The sequence below is a fragment of the Dendrobium catenatum genome, unplaced genomic scaffold (assembly GCF_001605985.2).
Source record: "Dendrobium catenatum unplaced genomic scaffold, ASM160598v2 fragScaff_scaffold_674, whole genome shotgun sequence".
Taxonomy (NCBI): domain Eukaryota; kingdom Viridiplantae; phylum Streptophyta; class Magnoliopsida; order Asparagales; family Orchidaceae; genus Dendrobium; species Dendrobium catenatum.
Genome location: NW_021319136.1, coordinates 613,737 through 629,092, shown reverse-complemented (window position 1 = coordinate 629,092; position 15,356 = coordinate 613,737). Strand labels below are relative to the sequence as shown.

Genomic DNA, 15,356 nt, shown 5'->3' with positions numbered 1-15,356 from the left:
CTCCTTCTTAAGAGATTCCAACATATCTGCAATTACGTTTTTCACATCAAAGTTGTTGGAAACGCAAACCCACATTTAGGATCAAAAAATTCCTCCGTCGTTTCACCTTCAAAGAGATGTTGCAAGAGAGTTGTCTTTCCCATACCACCATGGCCCACTATAGATAGAAGAGAAATGTTTCTGTGCCAACTTGTCCGATGCTCATTTGATGGCTTCCTCAACCACTGCATAACAAACTCCTTAGCCTCGCCTCTACCGATGAGAGCATTTGTAGGCAAGGAACCTGTTTCACATGCTTCGAACAACTCACGCTGCTTGTCCTGCTGTTCCAGCTTTGCGCTATCTAGAAGTTGAAGAAATGTACTAACCCCAGCTGAAACTTTATCAAGTTTCTGCACAACCTCCTCCAGACTCTTCAAGTTGGGATCAATTTTGAGAGCACGTTTGCCAAATTTGACAAGTCTTTTCTTCATGGATTTCATGATGTAACGCATGAGTTTTTCAAGTAGCGAACACTTCACTTAATTGTGGTTAATGCAATTAATGATGCTTGCTGACTATAAATTTTGATGAGTTGTGAAAAAGCAAGAATATTAAGTGGTAGGGAGCTATGCATTTCTGCATGTGACGTCATGTGGACTTTAATATCATCAATTCATTAGAAGATAGGGAAGCTTGCTAGCAGAAACAGAAAAATATTCAAAGAAACATTTTATTATTATTATTATTTTAATTTACTTGCTTTGTTTGCTTATTGTTTTTGATCAACTGTTTTATAAGCTTCATGTACTCAAACTTATTGAGCACATTGTCTGCCTTATCAAGGGCATCTCATAGCTGCCATAGCCATTCTTGGAGAGCTGGTTTTCTATCTCTGATCGGTGCTTGGATTGAAGCAAAGGCAACAGCTTTGATCTTGGGGTGGATGTCTCTCAGTCTTTGTAGCTTGTGTTTCCTGCCGGTCTGCCATTTGACTTGATCTTGCAGGTACTCAATGCTGGTGTTGATGATCTTTCTAAGGTCAAATTTGTTAGGTTCCTCGACACAATGTTCCCTTGTTCTAAGGACAAATTCATGAGGTTCCTCTATCCACATAACTTGGCACGGCAAACTTCCATGGCATCTATCACATTTTCAAGGTGTATACTTATTGATGAGCTCATTTATATGTTTAGTTCCCCATTTGACTTGATCTTGCAGGTACTCAATGCTGGTGCATGTCATGTTTGGAAACCGTTTGGTAATCCAAATTGTGGTTTGAACCTTCCAACAATGTTTGGGTCCTTGATTTGGATACATTTGGGCTCGGATTGTGTCGAATTTGGTGTTGTTGGGTTCGTATTTTCGAGACGTTTAGTTCGACTGTAAGTTTGCTGAAATCGGAGTTTGGATGGTCCCAATTTTAATTTTGGAAGTTTCTAACTTGATTTTCCCTCCAGATTTGTGCCCGATCAAGATAATTCTTTGATGATATATCAGGTAGGATGTTCATCAGAAATGTTCTCTTTTTCAGATCGGTGGCTGCTTCATTGAGAAATTTCTTTTTCAGATTGGCCAAGTCTTGTAAATCTGCCAAGTCCTGTAAATCTGCGAAAGTCATGCAAATTTGCCGGACTATAGGATTTAGTAAATCCGAAACTTATTGCAAAAGGAAGGAAATGGAGGATTTAATTTGCTTTAAGATGTTCAATTTTTGCGTTTGGTGCATTTATCTCAAAATCCTGCTACCAAACAGCCCCCAAATGTTCTTGGCAACCGAGAATCCCTGCACTATGGGTCTAGCTGCCTTCCTCTGATGGCAGATTATTGGTCTGTTTCTATTTGATCTTGTGGTGATCTTTTGATGGCAAATTATTGGTCCCTTTCCATGTTAAATTCTCCCTATTTTGAGTTTTTTCACATTAAGTCCTGGTGTTTTTATTTTTTATTTTTTTACTGCTTTTACTTTCTTGCTTGATTCTTTATTGTGGTGTTCACTCCTCATCCACAACAGAGACAGCCGTCAAATGAACATCATACTCATTATCAGAGCTATTATGGTCAGCAACATTTCTCTTCTTGCTATGTTGAGCCTTGACGGTATGGGGAAAACAACTCTCTTGCATCAGGTCTATGAAGATGAAATGACGGGAATTTGATCTTAAAATGTAGATTTGTTTTTCCAAAAACTTGATGGGAAAAAAGTCATTACAGTTACGTTGGAATCTCTTAAAAAAATAGGCCTGTTTTGGAATCACTTTGATGCACATCAAGAGAGTTGTATGTCTGAGGTTATATCTAATAATTTCTTATCCTTCATTACATTTGCTGGTATGACAAAATCAAATAGGAAAATGTGCTCCTCTCTTTGGCTTATAGAAGTTTGGGAAGTAAGATTTTTGTAACTCAGTGGACTGCAGACAAGGAGAGAGGGGGCCTCAATGGGGAATTTATTTTACTTTTAATTATTTATCATAGAAATCCAAATTTGGAGTGTGTTAAAAAGATTTCTGGATCTCTATTGCCAGAAAAGGTCATCGGTGCAGTTTTGATGAAAAGAAGTTTTGAATTTACTTATAATTACTACTAAAATATTTACATTTTTTTCTTTTGCATTTTGTAGCACATTAGGACAAGGTCATAAGTTTCATAAAGATGATTTGGTCTGAATGTAGGTTGCAGCGGGTGTCATTCAGTTGCCCTGGAATGGAGACAAGGCTGAAGGATATTGGTATAATTTTTTTTTAATGTTTTGGTCAATAAATATTTTTTTTGGCAAGTTCCATATTGAATATGAAATATAATACAAGATGCATGATTTATTATATAAATTGAATTAGCTTTGAATAAGCTTTGTAAATTAAGAACTTGAAAATCTGACAAGAGGAACTTTATGAATTTGTTCTTAGAATGGGGTAACATTTATGCTTCTGCTGTAATTCTGGTTCCTGGTTCTTCGTTCTTCTCGTAGGCTGTTTGATGTAGAACAATTCATGCGAAAATGATTTGCTTAAAAAATTTGCACGCTTAGATTTAGAGGCAATAATAAGCACGATCTTATGCGGAATTGAACGATAAAATAACTATTAAGTGGCACTTAGCTTAGGTTAAATCACATGAATAAAAGTTAAGTTCAAAAGATAGCCAACTTAATCCGACATTGCATACATGGATCGTTCCAACAATAAATTCCAATACTAACAATAAGACTAGTTACTACGAGGAGATCCCGCACTCAACTCTTCTAATTACTAGGCTCTAGCGACGAATAATTAACATGATCTTCATGGATCCATTAATAACCATAAACGAAAAGTAACTAGGAAGATAAGAGCGTTAGGGAAAGAGTTTCACCCAAGAAATGAAGTAATACAACGTTCCGGTGGTGCTTTGTTGGTTGGATCGGAAGTAAGTGGTGCTTGACAGCTTCTTGGATGACTTGAACTGCTGAAATCTTGGAATGACAGCTGTGATTCTTCAGGACAGCAAACATGAGGGTTTCTGGAGAGCAGGGCTGCAGCTCAACTTACCGAAATCTCCAGGACAGCCAATAGAAATTCAGGACAGCAGTTTTGCATGCCCAGAAAATTCTGGACAGCAATTCGTATGTCCAGAAAATCATGGACAACACCTTGAAGAGGGAAGGGGCTGCTTGAGCTAGGAGGGGCTTGGTGTGAGGATTAGAAATCTGAACAAGTTAAGTGGAATTGGTGGGAAAAATCTGAGGTTTTAATTTCAGATTTTATTAAAAGGATGGGGGCCAATTTGAAATTCAAATTAACTTAATTAAGGAAGTAATGGGGCCGGCGGTTACTAGAGGGATTAGGGGGGGATTAAATGTTGCTTAGGTGGCAAAGTGGAGAGAGAATAGGCTAGATGGGGGCCGGCCAAGCAATGGGGAAAGAGAGGGAAGTTGATTAATTAGTGGGGCCCATGGAGTTAATTAAAACCTGATTTTAAATTTCAGATTTTAATTAATTAGGGAGATTTGAAATTTGAATTCAAAACATATGGGATCTCATTTAAATCTATTCCTAAATGTAGTGAGTCATTTTAGGAAAGAAGTAATGAAGGAATTAAAGCATGAAATTCAAATTTCAAGAGGAAGGGGGCCGGCGGGATGTTACCAGGGAAGAGGAGCCGGGTCAGGGGGAGAGACGGTGGGCTGGTTGGGCCGGCGGCAGGCACGGCCGGCGGCAATGAGGGGGGCGGGTGGGGGAGTCGGCGGGGTTTCTTGGGGCTTTTGGTGGGGACGGCTGCAGGGAGATGGGATGAAGGGGAAAAAGCAGGGTCGGGTAGATGAGGGTTGATGGGGAAGGAGAAAACAGCAAAAGAAATAAAAGAAAACCAAGAGCTCACCAAGGTGGCTGTTGGGTACTTCGGGTGGAGCCTCACCTAGGCTTTCCTCACTTGAGAACTCACAAAGAGAACTCCAGAACTCACAAAGAGATCCAAAACCAAAATTTTCATATCAATATTCATCATTCCTTTCCAAGAGGAAGGGGAGGGCTTAAATAGCCAAATACATGAAGGAAAATAAAAGACAAAATTACCCCTATGAAAAACATAAAACAAAGCCCTCAAGTGAGGGTAGAAATGGAAAAGTACAAATAACAAATACATCAAAATAAATAGACACGATCGTAGCCGATGATCTTCGATGTCCTCATCACTGTTTGTTTTATTTTGGGGTTCTTCCCCGCGGCATGCATCTCTCTGTTCTGTCTTTGAATTTGACGATTGGGGGGCAATGATGAATTGGTTTCATTCCTTATCCCCTAGGATGACGGTTTTTATGCAACTTCTATTGGATGGCAATTCCGCAACCGAGGGACGGTTTTATGGCTACCTGGATGCAACCTCTAGCTTACCTGAGCTCTATTCTTCAGTCTTCTTGTGGCTGATCTTTCACTGCATTAACCGGCTGTTTTTCTCTTTGATCACTTTTTGACATGTATGACTTTATTTTTGCACTATTTTGGTGAGCACTTTTAGCCTCTGGTAGTGGCTCCACCCAACAATTTTACTTTTCTTCTCTTCTTTCTTACACATGTAACTAGTCTTTTTTCGTCAATGAAAATTGGCTTTGCCCTTAATTTTCCCCAAAAAAAGATTCCTACGTTTTTTTTCGAAAATTTTTAGGAAAACAAACTGGGAGGGAGGTCTGGTTGTTTTTGGAGTAGAATACTTTTATGAACTTGATGGAAGTAAAGGACAAAGAATATGGAAGGCACTGCAATGATTTGACTTCTTCGAGGTCTAATTTGCTAGATTTATGAAGGGTGTGTAAATTCTACTTATACATACCCTGTGTACAAGTTGTATGAAGGGTGTGTACAAATTATGTGGTTTCATTTTATTGGAGCCCAAATGCGAGCTATGTCACAACTTGTTGATTATATTACTCCAAATTTTATAGTGGTGGCAATGCTCCAAATTTTATAGTGGCGGCAATGCTCCAAATTTTGTGGGTTCATTGGATCTTTTTATTTATTTATTTTGTTGTGCAGAATGTTGGCCATTAAAAGTGAAGCATAAAATTAAGTTAAAGTGTGGCAGAGATGAGGATACTCAGGTGGATGAGTGGCTTTACTCTTAGAGACATGATGCAAAACAAGCATGTACTAGAAATGTTAGAGTAGCTCCACTGACATGTAAGAGTAGAGAGAGTTGTTTTAGATGGCTTTGTCAAATAAAATGACCTTCCGGGTCATAGATGTTGCTTATATTAAGAAAGGTATAGGTATAACTAAAATGTTTTGGTTAGAAAATATTAGAAATGACATTTTTTTATTAGATTTAAATGAGAATTTGATTCTTAATATGACATAATGGAGAAAAAAAGGATTTATGTAGCTGACCAGTGACCCCACATAGTGGGATATAGGCTTGATGTTGTTCAAAATGATCTTATCCCCTGTTCTTCTTTGCTGGTATACGGACAATGATGTTATTTTGGAAGCCGTTTTGCTCTCCCTTTGGATGGCACACTCTTGTTACCCCTATTCTGCTTCTCCCTTACCCTTACAAGCAGTGTGCAACCGGGTAGAGCGCCTCCGCTTCATTTGGCTGGCCTCGGCTCTTACCACATTCCTGATAGCCATTGCAACAACCCAATCATTTCTTAGCCCATTTAGCCTTTATATATTTACCACCCTCTGCATTTTTCAAATTGATCCCAGCTTGAAGAGAATGGAGGAGATTGTGATGAAACTTGATAAAGTTTCTGCTGATGTTGTTAATTTCCTTCATCTTTAAGCAACAACGTGAGTTGCGCAAAAGATGTGAAACAAGATCATTGCCTAAAAATGACCAGATTGGTCAAGGCAAGGAGTTTGTTATGATGTGGATGATGAAGCCATCAAATGAACGTCATACTCATTTTATCGGCACTAATATGTAGAGCAACATTTCTCTTCTACCAATGTTGGGCCTTGGTGGTATGCCTGAGACAACTCTCTTGTAAAATGTTTATTAAGATGAAATGGCAGAGGAATTTGATCTTAAAATGTAGATACGTGTTTCCAACAACTTGATGTGAAAAGATTCATCGTAGTTATGTTGCAATCTTAATACAATTTAAAAAGACTCATAACTAATTATTTAATTTCTAGTTGTACTATTAATTAGTTAAGTGTGTTTTTAATAAAATTTTAATTTAATTATATCATTATCTAATTAGTTATTTAAATATTTTATATTATATTAATTAAGCTAAATTAGATGAATTTTTAATTTAGATGGTAGGCTTGCTAGGGTTTGCTTTTCATCTTATCCATTTCTTTGTTGGTGTTGCTTTTCCTACTGAATTGAAGGTCAAGATGGGAGCTCGCTTGCTATGAAGATAACCATCTTTCCCTTTTGCTTGCTTCTACCAAATCATGGAAATTTTCTTATTGGTCGGATTTAATAAATCCGGGATTTAGGACAAAAGGAGGAAAATTAAAGATTTATTTCTTCCGGATTTGACATGTCCTTAAATTACAATTGGCAGGATTAGCAATAATCCCTGCATAAATCCTATTTTCAATGCCCCTAAGTTTTTGAGATGGAGGAAATGTTGAGATTAGAGGGATTGGAAGAGGTTGACTACTTACAAAGCCCCTAAGTCTTAGAAAAGTGGAAGAAGCTCACCGTTTCCCACCTACTAGGCTTTGCTACACAATTTTTTTATATATATATATTTTATAGATTGGTATGAGATTCTCACGGTCATGCTATTGATTGGACTGCTCTATCTATAGGTAGGCTTCAACATAGCGTGCTTTATTCACCTGTGGTTATAACGGTACAGTAGTTTTCATACAAGCCATGAAGTCCCTAGGATTGCCTACCGCATATGTCCAGCCTAAATGATAACTTTGTTTTTATATTTGTCACAAATTAAGATCCATTGGCAAGAAAGGTCATGGATGGTGTTCTAAATTCTTGCTTAAATGAAATGCATTGGATAAACGTTTTAAAAGAGTTTTTTTCTCTATTGGAAATATTTGTCTACTCAGCCCATCGCTCCCTCAGCTTGTTGAATATATTGCTTATAAGTTCAGTGGTGGCGATGGTCCAAATTTCTACTTCTATTTTTGATTGTTATGGTTGTTATCGTGGGTTCATTATTTTTTTTTTCTCCATGGGAATGATCTTCTCCCCTGTTCTTCTTTTGCCGGTATCTGGGAAATGATGATATTTTGAAAGCCTTTTGCTCTCCCTTTGGATGGCACACTTGGTGTCCCTATTTTATGGGGCCCTTAACATCAGCGTGCAACTGGGTAGAGCTCCTGCGCTTTATTTTGCTGGCATCTGATGTTGCCAGATTCCTGATAACCTCTGCAAGAACCTGATCATTTCTGAGTCTATTTTGCCTTGTCTTATACTACTCTCGATATTTTTTTTGAGTTGATCCCAACTTGAATAGACAGGAGGGGGTTGCGAAGAAACTTGACAAAGTTTCAGCTGATGTTGTTAGGTTCCTTCATCTTTTAGAAAGCATATACCAGGAGCGACAATGTAAGTTGTGCAAAAGGTGTGACACAAGTTCTTTGCCTAAAAATGATAAGATTGGTTGAGTCAAGCAGGAGTTTGTTATTATTGTGTGGTTGAGGCTATTATTTGTGGAATTTGATTGTGTTTATAAATTAGGTTGTTCTGTTGCCTCGAATTGTTCTGTTTACTCATCCCCAATAGAGACAGCTGTCAAATGAACATCATACTTGTTGTGTCATGAAGTATTCGCGGCGGTAGAGAAATATAACTTTTAACGCCTTAACTTTGTACGAAGATCCGACACTCAATCAGATAGGAGAGAGGGTGTAGCATTTATGAGACCAAAATTTTTACGTGGAAATCCCCTTGAAAAAGGGGGAAAAATCATGTGGCCTAGTCCAATATGAATGAATCCACTAGTATTTGCAGTTGATTACAAATGAGGCCTTTCTTTAGGGGAAAGCATTAACTTTATGTGCATCTTATAGAGTACATTGCATGGTGGGAATATAAAGAATCACTGTTGATGTGTTTGTTTGGTCGGAAGGACTGTAGTCGGTGGGCAACGTAAGCCGGAAGGATCGTAGTCGGTGGGCGACGTAAGCTGGAAGGACTGTAAATCCTTAAAATTGTTTGGTAACATCCATGATAAATCCTATTAAATCCCTTGTGATTTTTTTACTATAGTATGGATTTAACGAGCGGACTTTTCTTCTCTAGACAATGGATTTCGTAAATCCGGCAAAAAACAGGATTTCAGAAATGCGGGATTTAGCACGAAACGGTGGAATTTTTCGTCTATGGCGGCTTTCATTTGTTGTGAGAGTTGGTTTTGCATTTTAGGCCATTTGATTGGATTTTGTTCAAATCCGGCTCAAATCTGGCCTAAATCCTGCTACCAAACAGCCCCAATGTGTTCCTGGCAACCGGGATTCTCTGCATTATGGGTCTAACTGCCTTCCTCTGATGGCAGATTATAGGTCTCTTTCTATTTGCTCTGAGCTTTCGGTTTTTCTTTTGTTCTTTTTGTGTAGCCTTTCATTTTCTTGATCTTTGGTTTGAATTATTATTTTAACTGTAAAATTGTCGTGTCTTATTTTTAGGAATATTACTAAAAATTATACTTTTTCACAAACTCAACTACACTAATTTCATTGCAAAGGGAAGCTCCACATTACGTAATTGCCTAATATCTTGTACAAGTCCCAAATCTTCACTTAGAAAACTTGTTTAGGGGTTTTTTTTATTATTTTTTCAATATTGTTTGATGTTTCAGGCATTCTGTTATTTTTATCATAACATGTGACTGATTATTTTTTAATTGAATTGATGTAATTGGCTGAATTGAAGTGAAAAATCTAAATAATGTTTTGATCTACTTCTTAATTATTGTTTAACGAGAGAAAAAAAACTGAAATTTTCGAATAAAATTTCTTACTAAATTATATTACTAACTACTTAATTAGGACATTAGATAAAAGTAAATTTATGCACTAATTATAGTATTAATTAGCTTAGTCAATAATAAGCTAGAAGCATCTAGCATTTGCTTTTTGGTCGTTGCTGTTCGGCTTTATTGTTTTGCAGGAGGTGTAGAGATTGCACGAGTGGCTTCTTTGGCTCCTTTGTTGCTGTTCGAATTCACTCCTTTGGGTTGGAAGTTTCAACATTTTGATCTGAAGCGATGACGGGAATTCGCTCCCTTTCGTGCGCTTCTTCGGCGAAATCTTGTAAATCCACCGAAGAAGAAGAGGATTTAGTAAATTCGGGACTTACAACAAAAAGAGGGAAAGAGGATTTATTCGGCAGTGAGGTTTACGGGTGCTCAAATCCCGGTTGGCAGGATTTAGCATAAATCCTGTTGCCAAACAGCTCCTTAAGGTACTTCAAGATAGTTTTCGGTTTGAGGCGATGTCCTAGACATTTGGGAGGACCAAGGAGGAAAATGATAAAATCAAATGGGTGAATGTGTTTACCCCTTTGGCTTTTGGAAGTTTGGGAAGTAAAATTTTGATAACAATTCTGATGACTCAATTGCATTGATGATTGCAAATGTGATTAAAAAGAAGGAAACATTGAGATTAGAGGTCTTGGAGGAGGATGAGTGTCTGCAACTCCTCAACAGCCATGCATTTGCTGATGTAGAAAATCCTGGTGATCATAAAAAACTAAGATCAATTGCTGGAGAAATAGCTAAAAAGCTTTTAGGATCCCCATTGGTAGCAAAAGTCATTGGTGGTGTTTTGAATTCTAGCTTTGATGAAAGTCATCGGGCAAAAGTTTAAAATAGTAATTTTTAAAGTGCAGAATTGGGTAAAAATGACATATTTCTCATCTTAAGATTGAACTACATATTCCTCCCAAAGCATCTACAAAATTGTTTTGCATTTTGTTGTATATTTCCACAATATCATTGTTTCGATAAAGATGATTTAGTACGAATGTGGATTACATCAGTTTTCATTCTGCACCTTGTAATCGAGGAGAGGATATTGGAGGAAGGTATTTAGATGATTTAGTTGAGAAATCTTTCTTTGACAAGATTCAATTTCAGCATTTAACATATTACGAAATGCATGATTTACTACATGAGTTGGCTCAGTTCGTTTCTCTACAAGAATGCTTTAGAGTTGCTGGGGATGAGGAGTTGCTTTTTACAATTCCTGAAATGATTCGACACTTGTCTGTTGATACTAGCAATTTCATAGTGCTCAAAAAGATTGGGAAATTTTAAAATTTGCGGACGCTTTGTTTGTATTATAAAGAAGATGATCAAGATTTTGATGATGTACTTGCTCAAGTTTTCAAAGTATCAAAAAGCATCCTTGCTGTACATTTATGCTCCGTACCTAAAAATGGTACCCGAGGCAATTGGATTTTGATGCATCTTCGATTCTTAAATATTTTTTTGAATTTTACTGACAAGATCATTTACAGTTCATAATCTATGAATTTGTGCAGCTTATTCCTCACAATTTCTTACTGAGGGACATGAATAACCTTACAAATATGGCATTACATGCAATTGTCCTGGGATGATTTTTTTGGAATGCTTAGAATTGGAAAGCCGACCACATGGAGTGGGACAAAGGCTTGATGTTGTTGTTGTTGCTGTTGCTGCTGCATAGAATTATAAAACTAAGCTCTCTTCAACTGCTAGATGGATTTTATGTTAAAAATGAGAATGACTTTAGTATTGTAGAGCTGGAGCTTATGAATGAGCTTCGCCAATTAAGAATCAAACTTCTTGAAAATATGAAGGATGCCAAGGAGGCTTGTCGTGCCAAATTATATGACAAGAGAAACCTCATAGATTTGTCCTTAGAACGGGGTGAAATTAGAAACATTCTAGATGTTGACTTAGATGAGAAGGTACTTGACAACCTTCGACCACACAACAAATTAAGGAAATTGTGTAAACACATACATGGGTGCCAGGTCTCCAATTTGGATGAACGAGGACAATCTTATCTCCAATCTAGAGCGCATACAATTGGATTGCTGCTTAGAGTCGCAACTCTTCCACCTTTTTGGTGGCTTCCCTTAAGTCTTTGTACCTTGAAAACATGTCAAAAGTGAAACGGCTTTATAATAAATTTCAGAGGGATGAATCGGATTGTGTTTTTGATTCACTAGAGGTTTTACACATTGAGAGATTAGAAGCATTGGAGGATTGGTTTGACTCAACATTAGCTGCAGCAGATGATCGTTTGTTTCCTTGCTTAATTGAACTGTACCTGAAGGACTGCCCAAAATTTCAAGAGTTGCCCTCTTTGCCTCCTAAGCTCAGGAAATTAGAGATGGATAACACTGGGTGGAAAACTTTCAACTTGCTACAAGGCACTAGCAAGTGTTACATCATTTCAAGCCTTGCAGCAATAAGAAACTTGACAATTCGAAATAGTGGTGATCTCATCTATCTCAAAGGACTGAAAGATTTGGGGACTACAGAGAATTCCCAGCTCATACTCTACGAACTCATTATTCAGGACTGAACTCATTATCCTCATCAGAAGCTTTATAGAACAAGAAATTTTGTAGAGGATTTGGCAGAAATATATAGCTCAGTCTTAAGATGGAAATGGATATAATTATCATCCAATAAATTGCTTTCTAGAACTTTCCTCCAATGCGATTCATCCAATTTGTCTCTTAGAACACCACCAATGACCTTCGCTGCCAATGGAGATCCTAAAAGGCTTTTAACCATCTCTCCATCAATGTCTCTTAAATTTTCAGGGGAATTCTCTACACCAGCAAATGTATAAGACTTAAGGAGCAGCAAACACTCATCTTCCTCCAAACCCTCTAATCTAACTATTTCCATCTTTTTTGTAAGGACCTTTTCAATCAACATTGCAACCGAGTCCATTCGAGTTGTTACCAAAATTTTACTACCAATATTCCCATGAGCCAGAGGGGAGAGCAACTTCGTCCATTTCTGCAATGACTTTTTTCACATCAAATCTTGATATTCATTTATGCTATTTTCCGAACGAGGCCTCTCCTTCTCAAGACATTCCAACTTATCTTTTCACATCAAAAATGTTGGAAACACAAACCCGCATTTTAAGATCAAATTCCTTCTTAATTTCATCTTTATAATCACGTATGGGGAAGACAACTCTCTTGCAACATGTCTATGAAGATGAAATGACAGGAATTGATCGTAAAATGTAGATTTTGTTTTCCAAAAACTTTATGGGAAAAAAGTCATTACAGTTGCGTTGGAATCTCCTTAAAAAATAGGCCTGTTTTGGAATTACTTGATGCACTTCAAGGGAGTCCTTTGCATGAGGTTATGTCCAATAATTCCTTATCCCACATTACATTTGCACGTATGACAAAATCAAATAGGAAAATGTGCTCCTCTCTTTGGCTTATAGAAGTTTGGGATGTAAGATTTTTGTAACTCGGTGGGCAGGCAAGGGGAAAGAGGGGGGCCTCAATTGGGATTTATCTTACTTTTAATTATTCATCATAGAAAATCAAAATTGGAGTGAGTTAAAAAGATTTCTTGATCTCTATTGCCCGTAAGGGTCATCGGTGCAGTTTTGAATATAAGCTTTGATGAAAAGCATTGTATGGAAGTTTTAAACAATGGTTTTGGATGTGAAGAACTGGGACAGAATGACATATTGCTATTTTATGATTCTGTTATATATTATTCCCAAAATATTTACAAAGTAGGAGGGTGGTCTGGTTGTTTTTGGAGCGGAATACTTTTTAAGAACTGTATGGAAGTGAAGGACAAAGAATATGGAATGCACTGCAATGATTTGACTTCTTTGAGGTCTAATTTGCTAGATTTATGAAGGGTGTGTATATTCTACTTATACACACCCTGTGTACAAGTTTTATGCAAGGTGTGTATAAATTATGTGGCTTCATTTTATTGGAGCCCAGATGCGAGCTATGTCCGGATTCCGCACCTAATAATTTTCCCGAAAAAAAGATGAGTTAACTTGCAGAAACTGCTGCTCTAACTCATTTGAAAATGAAATTAGCATTAATTTGCAGCGTTTGGATATTTGGGAAGATTTCAAGCACATTATAGATCTCGACTTTTGTATGAGATGTTGCTCGAGAATTTTGAACAACATAACAATCTAAAGAAACTAAGGATAAATGTTTACATGGGTGCCAGGTTTTCAATATGTGCCTTATTGTAGCACTTTTTGAGAACCTGTACTATATCAAGCATTTCTTGAGAGCATGGATTATGAGCGTTCTTTCCTTCTTGGCCTTCCTTATTTCTACCAACTTCACTGCCATATGGGTTTCATTTACTCAAGTTTTGGATTAAATAAGTTGAGCCTTTGTGAAAGAATGAAAGGAAAATTTTCTCATCCCCTTCTAATATATGTATATTATTTATGGAAGGAACGTAATGGCTGGAAATATAGCAATCACATCTCTTCTACCTCGTCTATTTTAAGCATAATGCGATCTCATATGCTTGGAAAAAAAAAAAGTAGAGCATGAGCCACAGAACTTCTATTCTTCCTCATAATTGGTTAGGCGTTCATCTGAAATGTTCTCTTTTTCAGATCAGTCGCTGCCTCCTTATTGAGAAATTTGTTTTGTTTTTTTTTTTTTTTAAGAGGGCTATGATGAGTTATATGGCCTTAGGGGTTCTCCTGGATGGCCTCTCTTTTGTTATGGTTTTTCACATACAAGAATTAGGCCTTAAGGGGCTGTTTGGCAACAAGCAGGATTTAACTAAGGCTTCGTTTGGGGCGGCTTTTTTAATGCTTTCTAAAGAAGTTTTTGTAGTACAAAAATTTCTGAACTAAGAGGTTTTACATTTGAAGCTCAGTTATGTAATGTATGTGTTAATTTTGTCTTAATTAGCCTAGATGTTAAAAAAAAAACAACAGTACGAAGACAATCATCTTGTAGAATTAGAAGTAACAACGATTTCTTTGGCCAAGTCCTGCAAATTTGCCGGACTATAGGATTTAGTAAATCTTAAATTTTTTGCAAAAGGAAGGAAATAGAGGATTCAATTTGCTTTAAGATGTTCAATTTTTACGTTTAGTGGCATTTAGCTCAAAATCCTGCTACCAAACAGCTTCCAAGTGTTCTTGGCAACCGAGAATCCCTGCACTATGGGTTTACCTGCCTTCCTCTGATGGCAGATTTTTGGTCTCTTTCTATATGCTCTGAGCTCTCTGTTTATCTTTTTATCTTTTTTTTTGTGTAAACTTTTATTTTCTTGATCTTTGGTTTAACGTAAAATTTTGGTTTCAGGCGTTCTGTTTTTTTTTTTATCATAACATTTGACTAATTGTTTTTTAATTGATTTCATGTAATTGGCTGAATTGAAATGAAAAATCTAACATAATATTTTGATCTACTTAATTATTGATTAATGAGAGAAAAACTGAAATATTCGAATAAATTTTCTTACTAAATTATATCACTAACTACTTTATTAAGACAAATTAGATAATCAATTTATGCACTTATTATACTATTAATTATGTTAATCAATAATAAGTTACAGGCGTCTAGCGCTTGCTTTTTGGTAGTTGCTGTTTGGCTTCGTTGCTTTGCAGGAGGTGTAGAGAGGCATGAGTCGCATCTTTGGCTCTGTTGTTGTTCAGATGCACTCCTTCGACGACGGTCCCTTCCTGTTGGATCGGAAGTTACAACATTTTGATTGGAAGCAACGACGGGATCTCGCTCGCTGTGAAGATAACTTTCTCCCTTTCACGCCCTTCTTCGCCTAAATCCCAAAAATCTACTGAATTACATGATTTAGTAAATCCGGGATTTGTAGAAAAAACAGGGAAACAGATGATTTATTCCACCGTGAGATTTACGGGGCGTTAAAATCCTGTTTGGCAGGATTAAGCGTAAATCCTGCTCAAATCCTTGTAGAAATCCTGTTG

The 15,356-nt window shown here is 37.0% G+C and overlaps 1 protein-coding gene across 1 annotated transcript in view; it reads left to right on the top strand.

Moving 5' to 3' along the window:
* Window positions 1-15,356, top strand: part of LOC114579881 — a 58,885-nt gene that overhangs the window by 3,541 nt on the left and 39,988 nt on the right. Inside the window, exons 2-3 of the mRNA XM_028695792.1 lie at window positions 988-1,139; window positions 2,655-2,710. Coding sequence (XP_028551625.1) covers window positions 1,048-1,139; window positions 2,655-2,710 — 148 coding nt within the window. The 5' untranslated portion in view covers window positions 988-1,047. The remainder of the gene's footprint in view (window positions 1-987; window positions 1,140-2,654; window positions 2,711-15,356) is intronic.